General features: G+C 44.1%; 1 protein-coding gene across 1 annotated transcript in view; it reads right to left on the bottom strand.

Moving 5' to 3' along the window:
• The window catches only part of GBF1 (golgi brefeldin A resistant guanine nucleotide exchange factor 1), a 101,714-nt gene that overhangs the window by 16,320 nt on the left and 70,766 nt on the right, over positions 1-14,628 (bottom strand). The window contains 10 exon segments of the mRNA XM_025039131.1: positions 156-254; positions 595-806; positions 1,246-1,411; positions 1,934-2,157; positions 2,491-2,638; positions 6,307-6,361; positions 7,606-7,666; positions 8,176-8,284; positions 8,826-8,944; positions 13,391-13,522. Coding sequence (XP_024894899.1) covers positions 156-254; positions 595-806; positions 1,246-1,411; positions 1,934-2,157; positions 2,491-2,638; positions 6,307-6,361; positions 7,606-7,666; positions 8,176-8,284; positions 8,826-8,944; positions 13,391-13,522 — 1,325 coding nt within the window.

The raw sequence follows: 14,628 nt of genomic DNA on the forward strand, positions 1-14,628 counted from the left end.
CCACTAAAGAGGCCAACCAATGAACCAAACTATGGAGTCTGGAAGCACTCTACTACAGAAGCCCCTAAATCCCACCACTGCAGCATGACAGAGCTGGCCCACTGAAGATGCCATACATCTTATTTTTTTTCTTCTTCCAAGGTAGAGAAACTCACCTCCAGTTGGAACTTGAGATGCTCCCTCATGCTCTCAAACAGTAGGAAGCACACCCGCAGGGAAGCAGCATAAAGATTCAGTCGCTCTACGCTGAGTAGCTGGGAGATCAGAGTAGGGTAGGCCATTAGGTTTCTGAACCTGACTATGGTTCAAATAAGGGACAAGTAGGAGAGAAAAACTGTATGAAGCTTCCACCAAGGTCTTGTGCTCTGAGGAGACTATATCTAGCCATTTCTATATGTCCGTGTGGCTGCCAGAGTCCCTGGGAACTAATGGAGTCCTCTTGACTGTGACTACTGGCCAACTGGGGAGGGAAGTTCTTTCCTGGGTCCTATACTCTTCTCATGAATCGGTCAAACTCCCCTGTGCTTCCCTGGCCCTTGAAAGACTCTGAAAAACAGCCAGGGGCTCAGAGCCCCTCTAGAAATCCAGTCTTACCTGGAATAAGTGGCGACACATCTCATCCTTGATGAGGCCCAAGAGAGATTGGCACTGGGCTATGGGGGCTGACTCAAGAGCCACTGTCAGCAAATGTAGTCCCATGTGGATCATAACCTCTGAGTTGTGGCGATCATGTGGATTGGTGAGGGAGATGAGGAAGCGGAAGAGCTCGCGGATGCAGGGAAGACCATAGGGGACCAAAGCTGTACCTAGGGGGGAAGGCCACGAGGGAAGTGGGACTAAGACACTGGCTTGATAGTGTCTAGCCTAGCTTGCCCTGCATTTCTACAAGGCAATTTCAGATAAGTGATTCTCTTCAAGAAAAAAATGTTTTCTTCTGGGGTGGTAAGGAGACTAGTCTCATTCATTTAAGGGAATTAGAATTGATGATCCTACCTTTCTGCTAAAAGTCCCAAGCTTTCTATTCTTCCCTCTCACTTCCTATCGTCCACCAAACTCCCTCTCTGTATAAGTTAGAGAAGGGCTCCATCCATGCCAACAGCCCTCTGGCTTGATTCCATGTCCTGACTAGAAAATGGCCTAGAACTTGGACCAGTAGATACCATGGGTCCAAGACAGTCTAGGCTCAGGCAGCTTAGTGGGCAGGATGGTGAGGCGAAGAGGCAGAGCCTGCACAAGAGTACTTACCTTCTTTCTGGGAGGACTGCGTAAAGCGCACGCCCCGGGGATTGACGTAATCCATGTCATGGACAGAGGCAGAGTCGGAGTGGTCAGCAGGGGATGTGCACTCCTCTAACACTTCAGGGATAGATTCCACAGATGCTGACTGGGCCTTTTCCACATGGGCCCCTTCCTGCTATGACCAGTAGCAGGGGGATACAGGAATAGGGATGAGGCAAGAGCAACTGGAACTTAACTCCCCTGAAATATCTGTCCTCCAAGTGTCTCTAATGAACTGCAGGTGTAGGGCCAGCTCAGTGAGCTATGAATTAATGCAAGATGGCTCAGGGCAGGAGTATGATGAAGGACTCAGAAAACATCTCTTGATGTATCACTGACCTTAGAATCATAGAAGCAACAGAAGCTCTCAAAGGCTTGAGATTTAGATTATTACCTTCCAGAAAAAGCCATGGCCAGCTCCCTCACTTTTGCCAAGTACTACCTATATGCATAACTAGATAAATCCCATGAGCTACCTCTCACAGTGAGTTATGGTGTGGGTTTTTTAGGCAGCACAGCTAATTCTAGAAAATGGGGAAGAACCCCCGCACCCTCAACCTTCTTTAAAGCCAAGGCTTAAATATAGAATCCAAAGGATCAAGCCAATTCCCACAGTTGAAGACTGGAGAGGGGTCTTTAGAAATCAAAGCCATACCTGTGGCTCAGGCTGCTCGGGAACTCCTAGTTCACTGCTGCCGGGCTCTGCAGCTATGCTGTACCCTGGAGAGCCAGGTTGCTCCAGGTCCGTGAGGTCCTCCTTGGAAGTGGTCTGGGAGGAGAACTCCAGGCCACTGTCTGTAGAGGGGCTGACCACTGCTGAGGCAGCTTCTGAACTTGCAGAGGAAATGGGTGTGGGGACATCAATAAAGGGCATGCCACCTGCCAAGCGAAGTAAGTGAGGCTTGAAGAAGAGAGACTTTGTGGGAAGCACATACCTTCCATGGTACCAGGAGCTCTGTTTCCTAGACTGCATACCAACAATTGTATGTGTTAGTCTCTAGAGTATCAGAGTTCCTCTGGAAGGAAAGCAACCTTAAGTCACTGCAGAATTGCTAAGTGGTCACTATTGGATCTGACTGGAGTTTTTCTTTTTTACTCTCAGCAGAAAGAAACCAAAGCCCCTCGGTTGATCTTCAATGTCAAAATCCCTGAGAGGGGAAGGATTTTTCCTTCTGTCTATTCTAATCAGAGGAAGTAACCCAGAGCACTCACCAGTTAGGTTAGAGGATAAGGTGGTTCCATTAGAGGTGGGCAGCTCTGAACCTGGTGTACCTCTAGTCATATGGCGTGGGGGCCGGGGGGATCTCTTCTGTTTCTTCCACTTGGATGAGTCACTCATGCCTCCTGCTCTCATTTTCAGCTGGAAATATCATACCTCATTAGCACTGGTATTTAAACTAAAACTCTATCCCTAGAAATCTCCCTTCTCTTAGTTCTACTGGTCCCTAAAAAAAAACAACCTTTACCTCGCATTTGTGCCAGAGGAAGAATCTAGACCATTAGAGCTCATTCCAATTCCTCTAACCTGGCTTCTACATTGGCCACTTTACAGGTCAGGTCAGCTTGACAGCCTCCATATGGAAGGTGACAGTCTGCTTTTAGGCTGGTCATTGATAGGCCAGCCCTTGCACATTATCATTCTGCTGCCTGAGTCCTGGTACTAATCCTGAGTCCTGTAGATGGTGCCTGACCCACCTGCAGAAAGGGTCAGGGCAGGGATTCCTGTGCCTGGAGTGTCAGAGCTACAGGCTCTGGTTTCCTGGGCTTTCCTCCTCAACTATCTGCACAGAAGGCTCCTACTCCTGGTTCTTATCCATCTGTGAGAGCCTACGCCCTCCCAGCCGAATTCCTAACTTTCCTGTTGCTTCATAAACTGGGCCTAGATCTTAAACATACCCTTTACTCTCTGGAATTTCTGCATCAAACTGGTCAAACGTTCATTCCCTGGAGTTAAGGAAGGAGCGGCATCTTAGCTGGTTTGTGGAATTAAGGATGGATGGTCATGTCGTGCTGTTGCTCTGCTCTATGCTGCTCCCAATTTCTATATATCGGTGGGACTCTCGTCCTTTTCACTGTGGGGTCTTTCTAGATGCTATTTTATGTTTTAGATGGTGAGGCTATTGATTTCTTAGACCCTTGCTCCATTCCACATCCCTCTCTCTTGCTGTATTTCTAGTCTTTCTATAGCTTCCTTTTAGTCACAAAGGAAAACCTTTATCATCTGTTGATGACTCTAAGATGTAAGTTTTTATGCATTTTCTCCACCCTAAGTTTACACCTACTTTGTTAGGTCTCATTTTGTTTTCCTAGTCCTGATGCCTTCTCAGTGAGGGTTTGAACCCAGTCCCTCTCCAGAGTTATACCAAACCACTCCTAGACTGATGGACTGGGCAATAGCGATTCTCTTTCAGGAACCATTAGAGTAATTCTCAAGAAAGTAGAAGCACTTTTTCTCCCTGCCCCTTTCTTAAAGCCAAACATACCCATGTTATCCTTGGCCTGTTCAATACCTTCTGACATTTGGGGTATAGGACCCCCTTCCTCAACCTCCCCCAAGTCCTCCAGAACTTGAATAGCCTTTATCTCTTGCTTAGAAGCTACATTATTCTTCCCTACCCATAGCTCCATGTATAAAGGAGAGGCCCAGGAGCTGAGCTCCACCCCTAGCTTTTAGTAACATAGCAACAGCCTTATATGGGATTTACACTTCAAGTCTGTCCATCTCCAAAATGCCTGCAGTCATACGCTTAGAATGGAGCTTCAAGTACTCTGAACACTGGGACTAAGCAAGAAACAGGATACTCTCTCCAGGAACCACTGAAACTCATCTGGGTCAAGTTCATGGTACAAAAATGTTCTGGGGGTAAGAGTCAGCCAAACATGCAGAGAGGCAAGAAGCCCAAGAGATAAGGGAAAACAAGAACCACCTGGCTTTATTGGCAATTGCTGCTGAGCTCCAAAAAGTACAAACATCTGGGTCCATCTTTTCTCTCTGGGCAGGCCCTCCCCTCCATTTCAAGTACTCTAGGCAGTCCTACTTCCACTGAGAAGCCAGTCACTCATTGAGATTCCTTCCCATACTAGGGCCACTCATCTCTATACTCAGCAAGGCTGGCTCCAACCTGGTCATTTTAATGAGTGTTTTTTGCCTCCTGGCTGAGTAGAGGCCAAGAGGCTGCCAGTCCTCACAAATGTCTCAGCTCTTAAAAAGTTCAGTTGTTCCCTGTCCTAAGGTGGAGGGTAGGCAATAGGTGTTCATGGAACCCTCACCACCACATTCATATAACTTTATATTTCCAAAGAACAGCATAAACTTTACAAAGAAAGGGCAGGTCTTAGGTTAATAATCATAGCAAAATGCTAGGAAGCCAATGAAGGGAGCTGCAACTTAGGCAAGCACACAAATGGAACTTGAGGCAATGCATGCAAAGAGAACACAGCCCCATGGATTATCCAGCTAGGTGTGTACACACACACGCACACAATTCTTTTTATCTTCAATGACATGGATGTCCAAAACTGTACCTCTAGCATGCTCACTCTTGTGACAGAGAGCCTAGACAGCCTATATCTTCTTCTCTCCCTCTTCCCCCTAAGACAGGAATATGGGGATTAGGGTAATCTTTAGCTTGAACCCCTCCCCTAAGCTCCCCTACATCTTCACTTTTAAAAGACAGAGGGCATCTCTGCAAATCCCAAAGTATTTTCAATGTCCTCGACTCTCCTGGCACCTGGCTCCTTTCCATTCACCCAGAATCTTAAACCTTGAAATGACCCCTTTAATGATAACCAAGAAAAAAAAAAAAGGCCCCAACTAGATGGACTATCTTTTCCCTCCAAACCCAGTTTAAGTATCTCGGTAGAGTTGAGGACTGCTTAAACTCTGTGCCAGCTGTGAGAAGGGGAAAGGGTAAAAGAGAGAAAGGTCTTGCTTAGAGGTCTCTCCTAGTTCCCTTGGAAAAGGTAGATATTAAGCTTCCTCACGATATGTCTCTATCTAGGCTCATTACATGTTACGTCACCAGTTCAAAGATTCCTTCTGCCTCCAGACAACTAGATACCCCAGGAAAATCCCCCACACTGCATAGCTACAAATACATGCAACTCTTTCTAAAGCCATGCTGTGTTACTAGGGAGGAGTAAGTTGTGCTTTACACAATGGAAATGGGACCTAGATGTTACATATAAAAAAATAAACATTTAAATAAATAAAAAGAGGGAAAGGAGAGGGAGAGGGAGAGGGAGAGAGACCTTGAGGTTCTTAAAGAGTAGTACCCTCTCTAACTGGTTCAGGGCTTTGGTCTGCTCCCCACTACTTAGCTCCAGTTTGTTGAGGAGACATGGAGAAATCTGTGAAAGACAGGCAAATGAACGATTTAAACAGAGTGAAATAAACTCAGACACACAGGGCAGGAATGGGGATGGATGGCAGGGGAGAGGGGCAGGTCAGGTGCATGCACCAAACAGTCAAGGGTCATATCCATGGGCAGAACCTCTTAGGGCTACAAGTAGAATCTTCATGAGAGGCCTGTGAGGTACATGGCTTCCATTCAGGAAAGAAAAAGGCCATTCTTCTGACCACCATTCTTCTCCTTCTCATCTGGAGTCAGACTTGATCTGTCTCATCAACAGAGACTAGCCCAAGCATGAGTCCAGTCTAATCCAGCACTGAGGATGGGATCTGGGACATAGCCTCTCTAGGCCTCCTATCTGCTGATAAGGCTGGGCCCTGAGGGGATGGCAGGTCCTTCACCTTTATCAACATACATTTTTAGCCCAAAACAATAAGCCTCACTTTGCTCACCAGTTTATGTGGTGGGTCAACAAGAGAGGCTGAAAAGGAGAGGTTGAGGAAAGAGGTATCTGGGAAAGAATAAATTTCTCACTAAAGTTGTGATAGCCATTTCTAGATTCCAAGCAGACCTGTCTAGGCGAAAGCATGTTTTTGCTAAGCAAGGATATTCAGGAAAATCCCCATTGCACTGATGTTGGGATATCAAGTTTTGAAGGAGGGACAGCAGGTAATACCTTTTTCATGTTGGTCCCCATATAGTTCTTGGGTTCTTCTTTAAACTGAGGTAACCTATAAGATAGAGAGTCCCATGGACTGTCATTAGGGATAATAAGAAACCTCCCCCTCCATGCCAGCCACAGCCCAAAGATGCTATTCCTGTCTCTTAGGAATAGCTAGGAAGAGAAGCAGGCTAACTTCTCCTTTTTCAGAGCTTCATCAAAGAGCCACAGGAATTGGAGGATGTATGACATAGACACTTTCTCAAAAAGAAGGTAGTCATCAGGGCAAGGTGACTAAGTGCCCTTGGAGTGTGGAGGCTCTTTTCATCCTTAAACTGACTCTTCCTGCTTCACTTGGCAAGCATTGCAGAATGCCACGAGATAGGGAGAGGGCAGTCTATCAAAACCCCAGGAGACTGGGCACAGGGTGAGAAGTGAAAGGCAGGTTGAACTTTTGAAGCCAGGAAATCTGAGCCAGAGGAATAAGAAACTCTTTAGAGCAGAGTCCAGGGGCAGATCTAGTCTATAGATAATAAAGATTATTTATAGATCTGAGAGCAAAAAGAAATCCCAGAGGGAGGTTTTTTTAATAGACTATTTTTTAGAGCAATTTTAGATTCACAGCAAAATTGAGTGGAAGTTACATTAATTTCCCATGTAACCCCTGCCCCCACACATGTATAACCTGCCCCATTATCAATATCCTCCCCCTGGTGGGGGGCTTTAAAGCTCTTGCCTCAGCTCTTCTCAAAGTTAGTCTATTGAAAGGAGGTATAGAAAAGAAGTTAGGCATAGTATGAAAAGGTCTCCTAGGCGCTAAGTAGAGAGCCTTGACTAGGGTAACCAACAGTCTTAGTTTGCCCGAGACTGAGGGTTTGCAGGAACGTGGAACTTTCAGTGCTAAAATCGAACAATCTGGGCAAACCAATCATTGGTCACCCTTTCCTTCCCAACAGAAATCAGGCTGAGCTCTGGGAGCTCAGCAACCTGTTCCAGGCTCCCTTGAGTTTGGCATCCTCTCTGAGTTCCCCTTCCCAGCTGCTACCTGTACAGAAACAGACACAAGTTTGGGAAGCAGAACGAGGTCTGTCAGCCTAGATCAAATAACCTTCTGCCTCCTCCTGAGGCCAAGCTGGCTCCCTCCTCCTTCTCCCTTGATCAGTAACCCTGGGCCCAGAGAACTACCCCCATCTTAAATCCCATTGGCCTCTGATGTGGCTGTGGGGTTGGCCAGGTCCCTGAAGCGGCTGTATGGAAGCAGGCAGGCTCAAGAGGCCTGGGCAGCAGGGCTGAAGCAAACAGCAGCAGGTTTACCTTGTGAAGAGCAGCTGTACCATGTCTACGAGAGTGTGCTCTGCGGATTTTCTCAATAACTCTGCACAGGCAAAAACAAATAACACAGGTGTCATTACTTGCCGTGCTATTATCAGGAGGCTTCTCAGAGCAGACTCCCCTCCAAACCTTGTTTACCAAGGATTATGTCGAACTTATTAAAACCAGCTCTAGCTCAGCCTGGCAGCCATAACTTCACTTGCCCACTAGGTGGCACTACTGAGTCAGAAAAAAAGGTTGCACAATAATGTGTTCTTAGGGGTGGCAGACTGGTGTCAAATTCCAGAAACGCCAAGGGAGAGAGATTTAGTGCCTGGGCTGAGTTAGTCAGGGATCTGTCCTAATTCCTGCCCTGGCACAATGGACTAAGTTCTCTATTCTAGCTGCACAACAGTCAAGTACAGAGACTTCTAGACTCCTATGGCTCCATAAGGTAGATGATGGAGAAATCCTTAGCTTTCCATTTCTCTGGGTTCAGAGACAGCATCACATATTCATAGTCACAGACAATGGCTCTAGGAATAGTGAAGGAGCCAATATTCAAGTACCTACCACTGAGCCTCATTTCAAAGCAGATCCGAAAGCAAGACTGCATAATCTCACACACAGATTCATTGGTTAGGTGGGCACCCACTGGGGTCAGCAAGAGAGTCCGCAGCACCTACAAGGAAGAGAGAGAAGATACCGTGATAAACAAGACAGGCTGGGTGAAAAGAGGTGTACCTGAGGGGAGAGAAGCTATCTCTTGTTCCTCTAGTCTCCTACGGAAGCACTTGGAATAAAAAAGAAAGGTTAGCAAAAATGCTGACCTCACTTCATTTTGGCAGAGGGGTCTCCCAGAAACTTGTCTTGGGAACTGTGTCTTTACTCTGCATGACCCTGACATAGTTCAGCACTCATTCCAGCCGTAGCCCACGAGGCCCAACAGATGGATGGCACAGATATAGTCTGCCAGAGGTACAAATGTATTAAGGGCTTCCGGTATTTGATATCAATTCATTTAAAGCTTTTAATTATTTTCTTTAGAAGAAGCTTTTACTTTGGGTACCCGAGATGCTTGTTTGGAAACGAAGTAGCTTGCTAAGCCCCAGCGGAGTCAAAACACAGTTTTACACTGCCGGCAGACTTGACAGACTTGGGTAAGTAGAGCCAGTGGCACCAGCTCCTGGCCATTAGCCTAATTGCCCTTCCCTTCCATTTACCTGAAGGATTTTCATCAGGACAACCTCATCGCTGGCAGGATCCGTGCCCACAAAACGGGCGTGGGTAACAGCATCTGCCATGTTCTCCATGCCCTCTGCTGTGCCCTCATGAGTGGGATCTGCTTCAGCAAAAAAGGAAAGACTAAATGATGTCGAGAGGAGAGAGAAAAGACAAGATATCCTATCTAGGGGCTGCTTTGAGAGACTTTGGTTTTCTCTTCTCCAATTCCCTAACCCATGGCTCCTTGGGCTACCTGAGAATTTTTGCCTATAAATGGCTATAACAAGCTCCTCAGCACCAATTCCACTTTAAAAATAAGTGGTTCTCAAACTTAAGAATCAAAATCACTTGGAGGACTTGTTAAAAACACAAATTGCTGGGCCCAGTCTCAGAATTTTTGATTCAGCAGTCTAGAGTGGGGCCTGAGAATTTGCATCAGAAACAAGATCCCAGGTGATGTTAACACTACTGGTTAGGGGACCACATTTGGGGAATCACTGGTGTAAAGCTATTTATTTCCTAGAGAAAGTAAATGAGTTTTGGGCCTAGACCTTTGAATGCCAAGGTTATAGCTTTTCTCTTTCATGTGTTCCCCTTCAACACATCCTTCTCTGGTTGCTTTTGGAGTTTTGTGTTCAGGTGCAAGTGAGGTAGGGGAGTAGGGGAAGAAATAGACAGTCACTGCTGCCAACTCATCTGGGTGCTACATTACAGGAAATCAAAGACCTCTTCCTGCTTCGGTTTTATTCTTATTTAAAACAGTATGACATGGAGCAAGAATCTAGTTGCCAGCTTAAATAGTTATTAGAAGAGAAAAAGGACAAACTAAAAAGACTGAGAGCTGGTTACTTGGGGAGTAAGGGAGGGAGGGAGAGTTTCAACTGTGAATAAGAAAAGAAAAGAGAAGCTAGAGGTCAGACAACCTTTACCATGCTGAAAGCTAACACAAATGCTGCCGAGGGGGGAACTCTACTCCATGCATATGTTAAATATCCACAAGGAGTAGCCAAAGAAGTGGCCTCTATCAAGGCCTACAAGGGTCCTGCAGAACTATCTGGATTGTCCTTGAAAAGGGAGCAAAAGTAGGAAAAGGGGGCAAGAACATGACAAAATTATGCGACCGACAGAAAGTTGCCCTAGAGGTGGCATGGGGTAATGCAGGAGCACCTCCTAGTCTTATGGTGGGAATTATAAGAAATTCTTGCCATTTTCTCTCTCCTGGTACTTGAAGTTAAGAGTTCCTGAGCCTAAAGCTCAGGATTGGCTGAGAAACCAGAACATTTCTCTTGCAACAATGAGCCAGAAGACTCATTAATTTTGAGTGATTTTCATTTGTTCTTTCTTTTCTCTCCTGGTTAGTCTCTGACACCTTATCAAAAACTCTTTCTGTCCTATTTGCAGAATGCCTTTACTCAGCTTCAGGAGTGGCTGCTTTAGAGGTCATGCAGAAGGAAGCCAATTTCATGATGATATATAGTATAAGGGGTGAACCAGCTCCTATCACCCCAACTCTCCTTGTTTCTCCCACTCCGCACAGAAAATCCTATACAGGCATACTCGCCTTACTGCGTTTTACTTTATTGCGCTTCACAGGTGTTGTGTTTTTAGGAAATTAAAGGCAAGACCTTCCACCAGCAATAAGATTATGACTTGCTTTACTGCAGTGGTCTGAAACCGAACCTGCAATATCTGAGGGTATGCCTGTACTCTTAAGACCCTTGCCTGCATCCTCTCAGCCTTGTCAGATAGTCCTTTTTCAGGCCTCCAGGGCCCACAGAACGACCTTTCCTTGCACAGGAAATCCAGGTTCTTCTTAGTGTTGTGTGGTATTTCAGAGCTCATGAATGGCAGCCTTGCTCCCACCCCACAAGGCTCCTGGGGGTAATCTCCCTTATTAAAGTAGTTTAAGCTTTACCAATCTTATCCTCTGAACTTGAATGAAGTAGCAAAGTTAATTTTCTAAAAAGGCAGGTTAGAGTGATCGGTCTTTAGACGCACGCATGGCCCGCCAGCAAGCCAGGCAATCAGTGGCATAAATCTTGGTCTGGTAGCTGTGTGGGGCCAAACAAAAGGCTGGTCCTTGGAGTAAGACCTAAAATAATCCTAGAAGCTGCGGATCACAGGATTGAGGAGTAGGCGTAGTTTCTTCTAGAAGGGCAGCATAAACAAAGGAGTGTCTGGCTTGGGCTCACTTAGCAGACCTTGTCTTTCCCAGGACCCTTTCCTTAGGATGTCCTCTTTTGCTGGCCACTCTGGAGCAGACTGCAGGGAAATCTGCCAATCTCATCTCTCATATACTCCTTCCTGCTCCTTTTCTCATGCCCACTGCAATCACCACCTCCAGCATTCTCTTTTCCCACCACAGGAAACTCCAATGACCAGCTGGCCTGAGGTCTCCAATGACCCGCTTGTCTGCCAAGTCCAGAAAGAGAGTAACATCGTCAAGAGAGCGGAGGAAAAAAAGCACAGAGGGCAGCTGCTGGAGGCTGTGAGGAGAGATGACCTGCAGGTGGTGCTAAGGGCCAGGCTGGAAGTAGCTGGGCCTGATTCTTTGCTCAGGAAAAGTATGAAGCTAGGACTAGGACGCCTGGAGAGGCTGGTGCATCTATTCAGAAACTAGCTGGCACCTAGGATTCCTGCTCAGGATCCTGAATACTTCAGCTAAGCAAAACCAACTTTTAAGAAAAGAAAAAAATCAAAGGAGTTTCTTGCCCTGACCAAAGGCCATTTTCCTTTCTGACTAGTTACTGAGCTGCCTCTTTTCTTGTCTCCCTACTTAGAAACAAAGACAGCTGCCTGTTTTCTATGTTCCTCACCCTTGCACATGGGCTGACAAGAGGGGAAAAGGAATTCAGGATCCTGAGTGACAAGATCAACTAAAAAAGAAACCCAAAAGAGCCACCATAAACAAATTTAGAGATAAACAATAGAATGGATAAAATATTTGGGCAACATTAGGAGAAAATATTTGTAATACTGTGATAGACAATGGGTTAGTATCCACCCCCATACAAAAAAACTCCTACAAAATGATAAGAAAAACAAAAACAACTCAATAAAATAATAGGTAAAGGGGAAGAAATTCGAATGTTCAACCTCAAGGAACTAAAAACAAAAAAATAACAGTTTTCACCCATCAAATTAGCACAAATAAAGAATACTAATAATATTCAGTGCTGGTGACAGGGTGGGGAAATGGAAATTCTCAAACATTACTGTTGGAAATGCAAATGCTATAATCTTTTGGGAAAGCAGCCTGTTAGTACCTATAAAAATATAATAAGCGCATGGCCTTTAATCCAGAAATTTCAAGTACAGGATTCTGTTACACAAAAGGAAAATTAATAAAGACATATGAACAAGCATACTTATTTCAGCATTATTTACAATGGCTCAAAATAGGAAACCATCTAAATAGTAAATATTAATAAGATAATGACTGAATGAACAGCGTTATATCTATACTATGGAAATGATATGGCTACCAAAAAGAAAAGAAAAAAATCTTACCAGGGACTGAAGGGAAACGGTGTATTACTGTTTAATGATTAGTTTATTTTCGGTGTGATGAAAACATTTGGGAAATAGATGGTTGCAGAACACTGTGAATGTACTTAATGCCGCTCTATTATATATTTAAAAATGATTAAAATGGCTAATTATATATATATTTTTTACCACAATAAAAAAAGAATATGCAAACTTCCAATTATAAGATCAATGAGTTCTGGGGATATAATATACAGCATGATCACCATAGTTAACAATACTGTATTTTATATTTAAAAGTAGCTAAGACAGATCTTAAAAGTTCTCATCACAAAAAAAAAAAAAACTGTAACTAGGCGAGGTGATGCATATTAACTAAACTTATTGTGGTAATTACTTTGCAACATATACGTATTTCAAATCATTGTGTTGTATACCTTAAACTAATACAACGTTATATCAATTACAGCTCAATAAAACTAGAGGAAAAAGAATAAATCAGATGGATAATTGCATCTGTACATTTTTTAAGTTAATACTATTAAGTGAAAAAAGAAAATATGTAGCGCATAATCCTATTTTTATTTCTCTTTAAAAAAGATGGTACTCTCTATATATTCATATACATGTAGAGAAAAGTATAGAAAGATTCAAACTAGACTGTTAACATTATTTACCTAAGGAAGGAAGAGGAGCATTGAGAAAGAGGAGAGACCATTACTTTTCTTTTAAACACCTCTTTATTGTTTATCTTCTTTAAATAAGTATGCATTACATTAAAAAAAATACTTTCAAAACAAACCAAACCAAACCTCCAAGGGCACCCGCCATACCCATAACTCCTTCCAAAGCACAAAGATATCAGAGTCCCAAGAAATCTCCCCACCCTCCCTACTCTGTAAAACCTGAGTCAATTAGCATGATGAATAACCAATAACTCTACTTCTCTTCTTCAAGGAAACAGATGGCTGGGAAAAACTTTCCAGTATCACCAACTCATTGCCTAAAGCCTGACCGGCCCAGGAGAAGCAAGAAATGAAGCACTGTGGTCATCCAACGATGCCTGAGCTCTTACCTATGAGTGCATAGGACAGGAACTTGTTGACAGAGGTGAGCGCCAGTCCAGTGATAGGGCCAGTAGTATCTTCAGAGCGAATCACTTCCAGAAACGGTCGAAGGAACACATTGGGCTCAATTTCTGAGAGTTCTGCAAGAAAAGAAACAGAAACGAAGACGTGACATCTAACAAAAAACTAAACCCTAGAGAAAGGTCCTGTGTATCTGTGCCATGAGGCTAGAGTTCTTAGTTGCTGGGTCAACCTTCCTCTGTTTTATCTTGAATCAAATCCCAGACACTCATTTTATCTGTAAAAATTTTAGTATATAGTTCTAAAAGATTAAGAAGCTTATAAAACCAGAATATCATTATATCTAAAAAATTAACAATATGGTCAAGGTCACTTCTCTTAAGAGATATGTAGCACATCCCAAGAAGGTGAGGGGAAACCTTGAGGTTTACAAAACCTTGCTGAAAATAAGCCCCAAAAGAACAAAATGCTGCACAGTTTCTATTCATAGAGGCAGTTTTGTAATTTTGGAAGATCCTAACCACTTCTCCAAGTCTCCTTTCTGCCTAGAGAAAGCAGAGGACTAAATGCCCTGAGAAGAAGGGGCAATTCACAATCTTTATTTTACAGATGAGAAAAACAAAGCTCCAATAAAATACATCATTGGCTCTAAATTACAGATAAGAAGAAGAGCTGGGATTTGAACCCAGTCTCTACAGTATGGTTCCAAAACTTGTAAAACCATTACATCTATTTTATCTAATTGCTAGCACATATGCATGAATTTAGGAGGTCTAAGAAGCTACACTACACTGAACTTGCTCCCTACCCTACTCAGCCCAGGGTTTAATTTGTTTTTCTAGAGTCTGCCTTGCTTAGATTTTTAAGAGACCAGCTCCCTAAAAGGCTTCCTAAATAGGCCAGAAAGATTTAGAGACACAGATCCAGGCTGCCCACCTTTAAAGACAAAAGGAAGCTAGGTTTTCTGAGCACCTTCATTTTCATGCAAACGCTGCCAGCTTCCCATTCAATTCCAACCTGCTCCCCCACTGCTCCCCCCTCTCTCCAGGTAAACATTCCCTGGACCCGGCTGCTCCTCAGATTAATGCTTTAATTAATTGGCAGATTGGGTAGCATTTTCCAAGCTTGTCTGTACAGTGATCACATCAGCTGTATAAAACCTGCTTCTCATCCCCCACTGCCCCCACCTAGAGATGTATAATTTGCAGAAAAGAACTCAGAGAAA

This window comes from Pteropus alecto, unplaced genomic scaffold (assembly GCF_000325575.1).
Source record: "Pteropus alecto unplaced genomic scaffold, ASM32557v1 scaffold177, whole genome shotgun sequence".
In the NCBI taxonomy this organism is placed as follows: domain Eukaryota; kingdom Metazoa; phylum Chordata; class Mammalia; order Chiroptera; family Pteropodidae; genus Pteropus; species Pteropus alecto.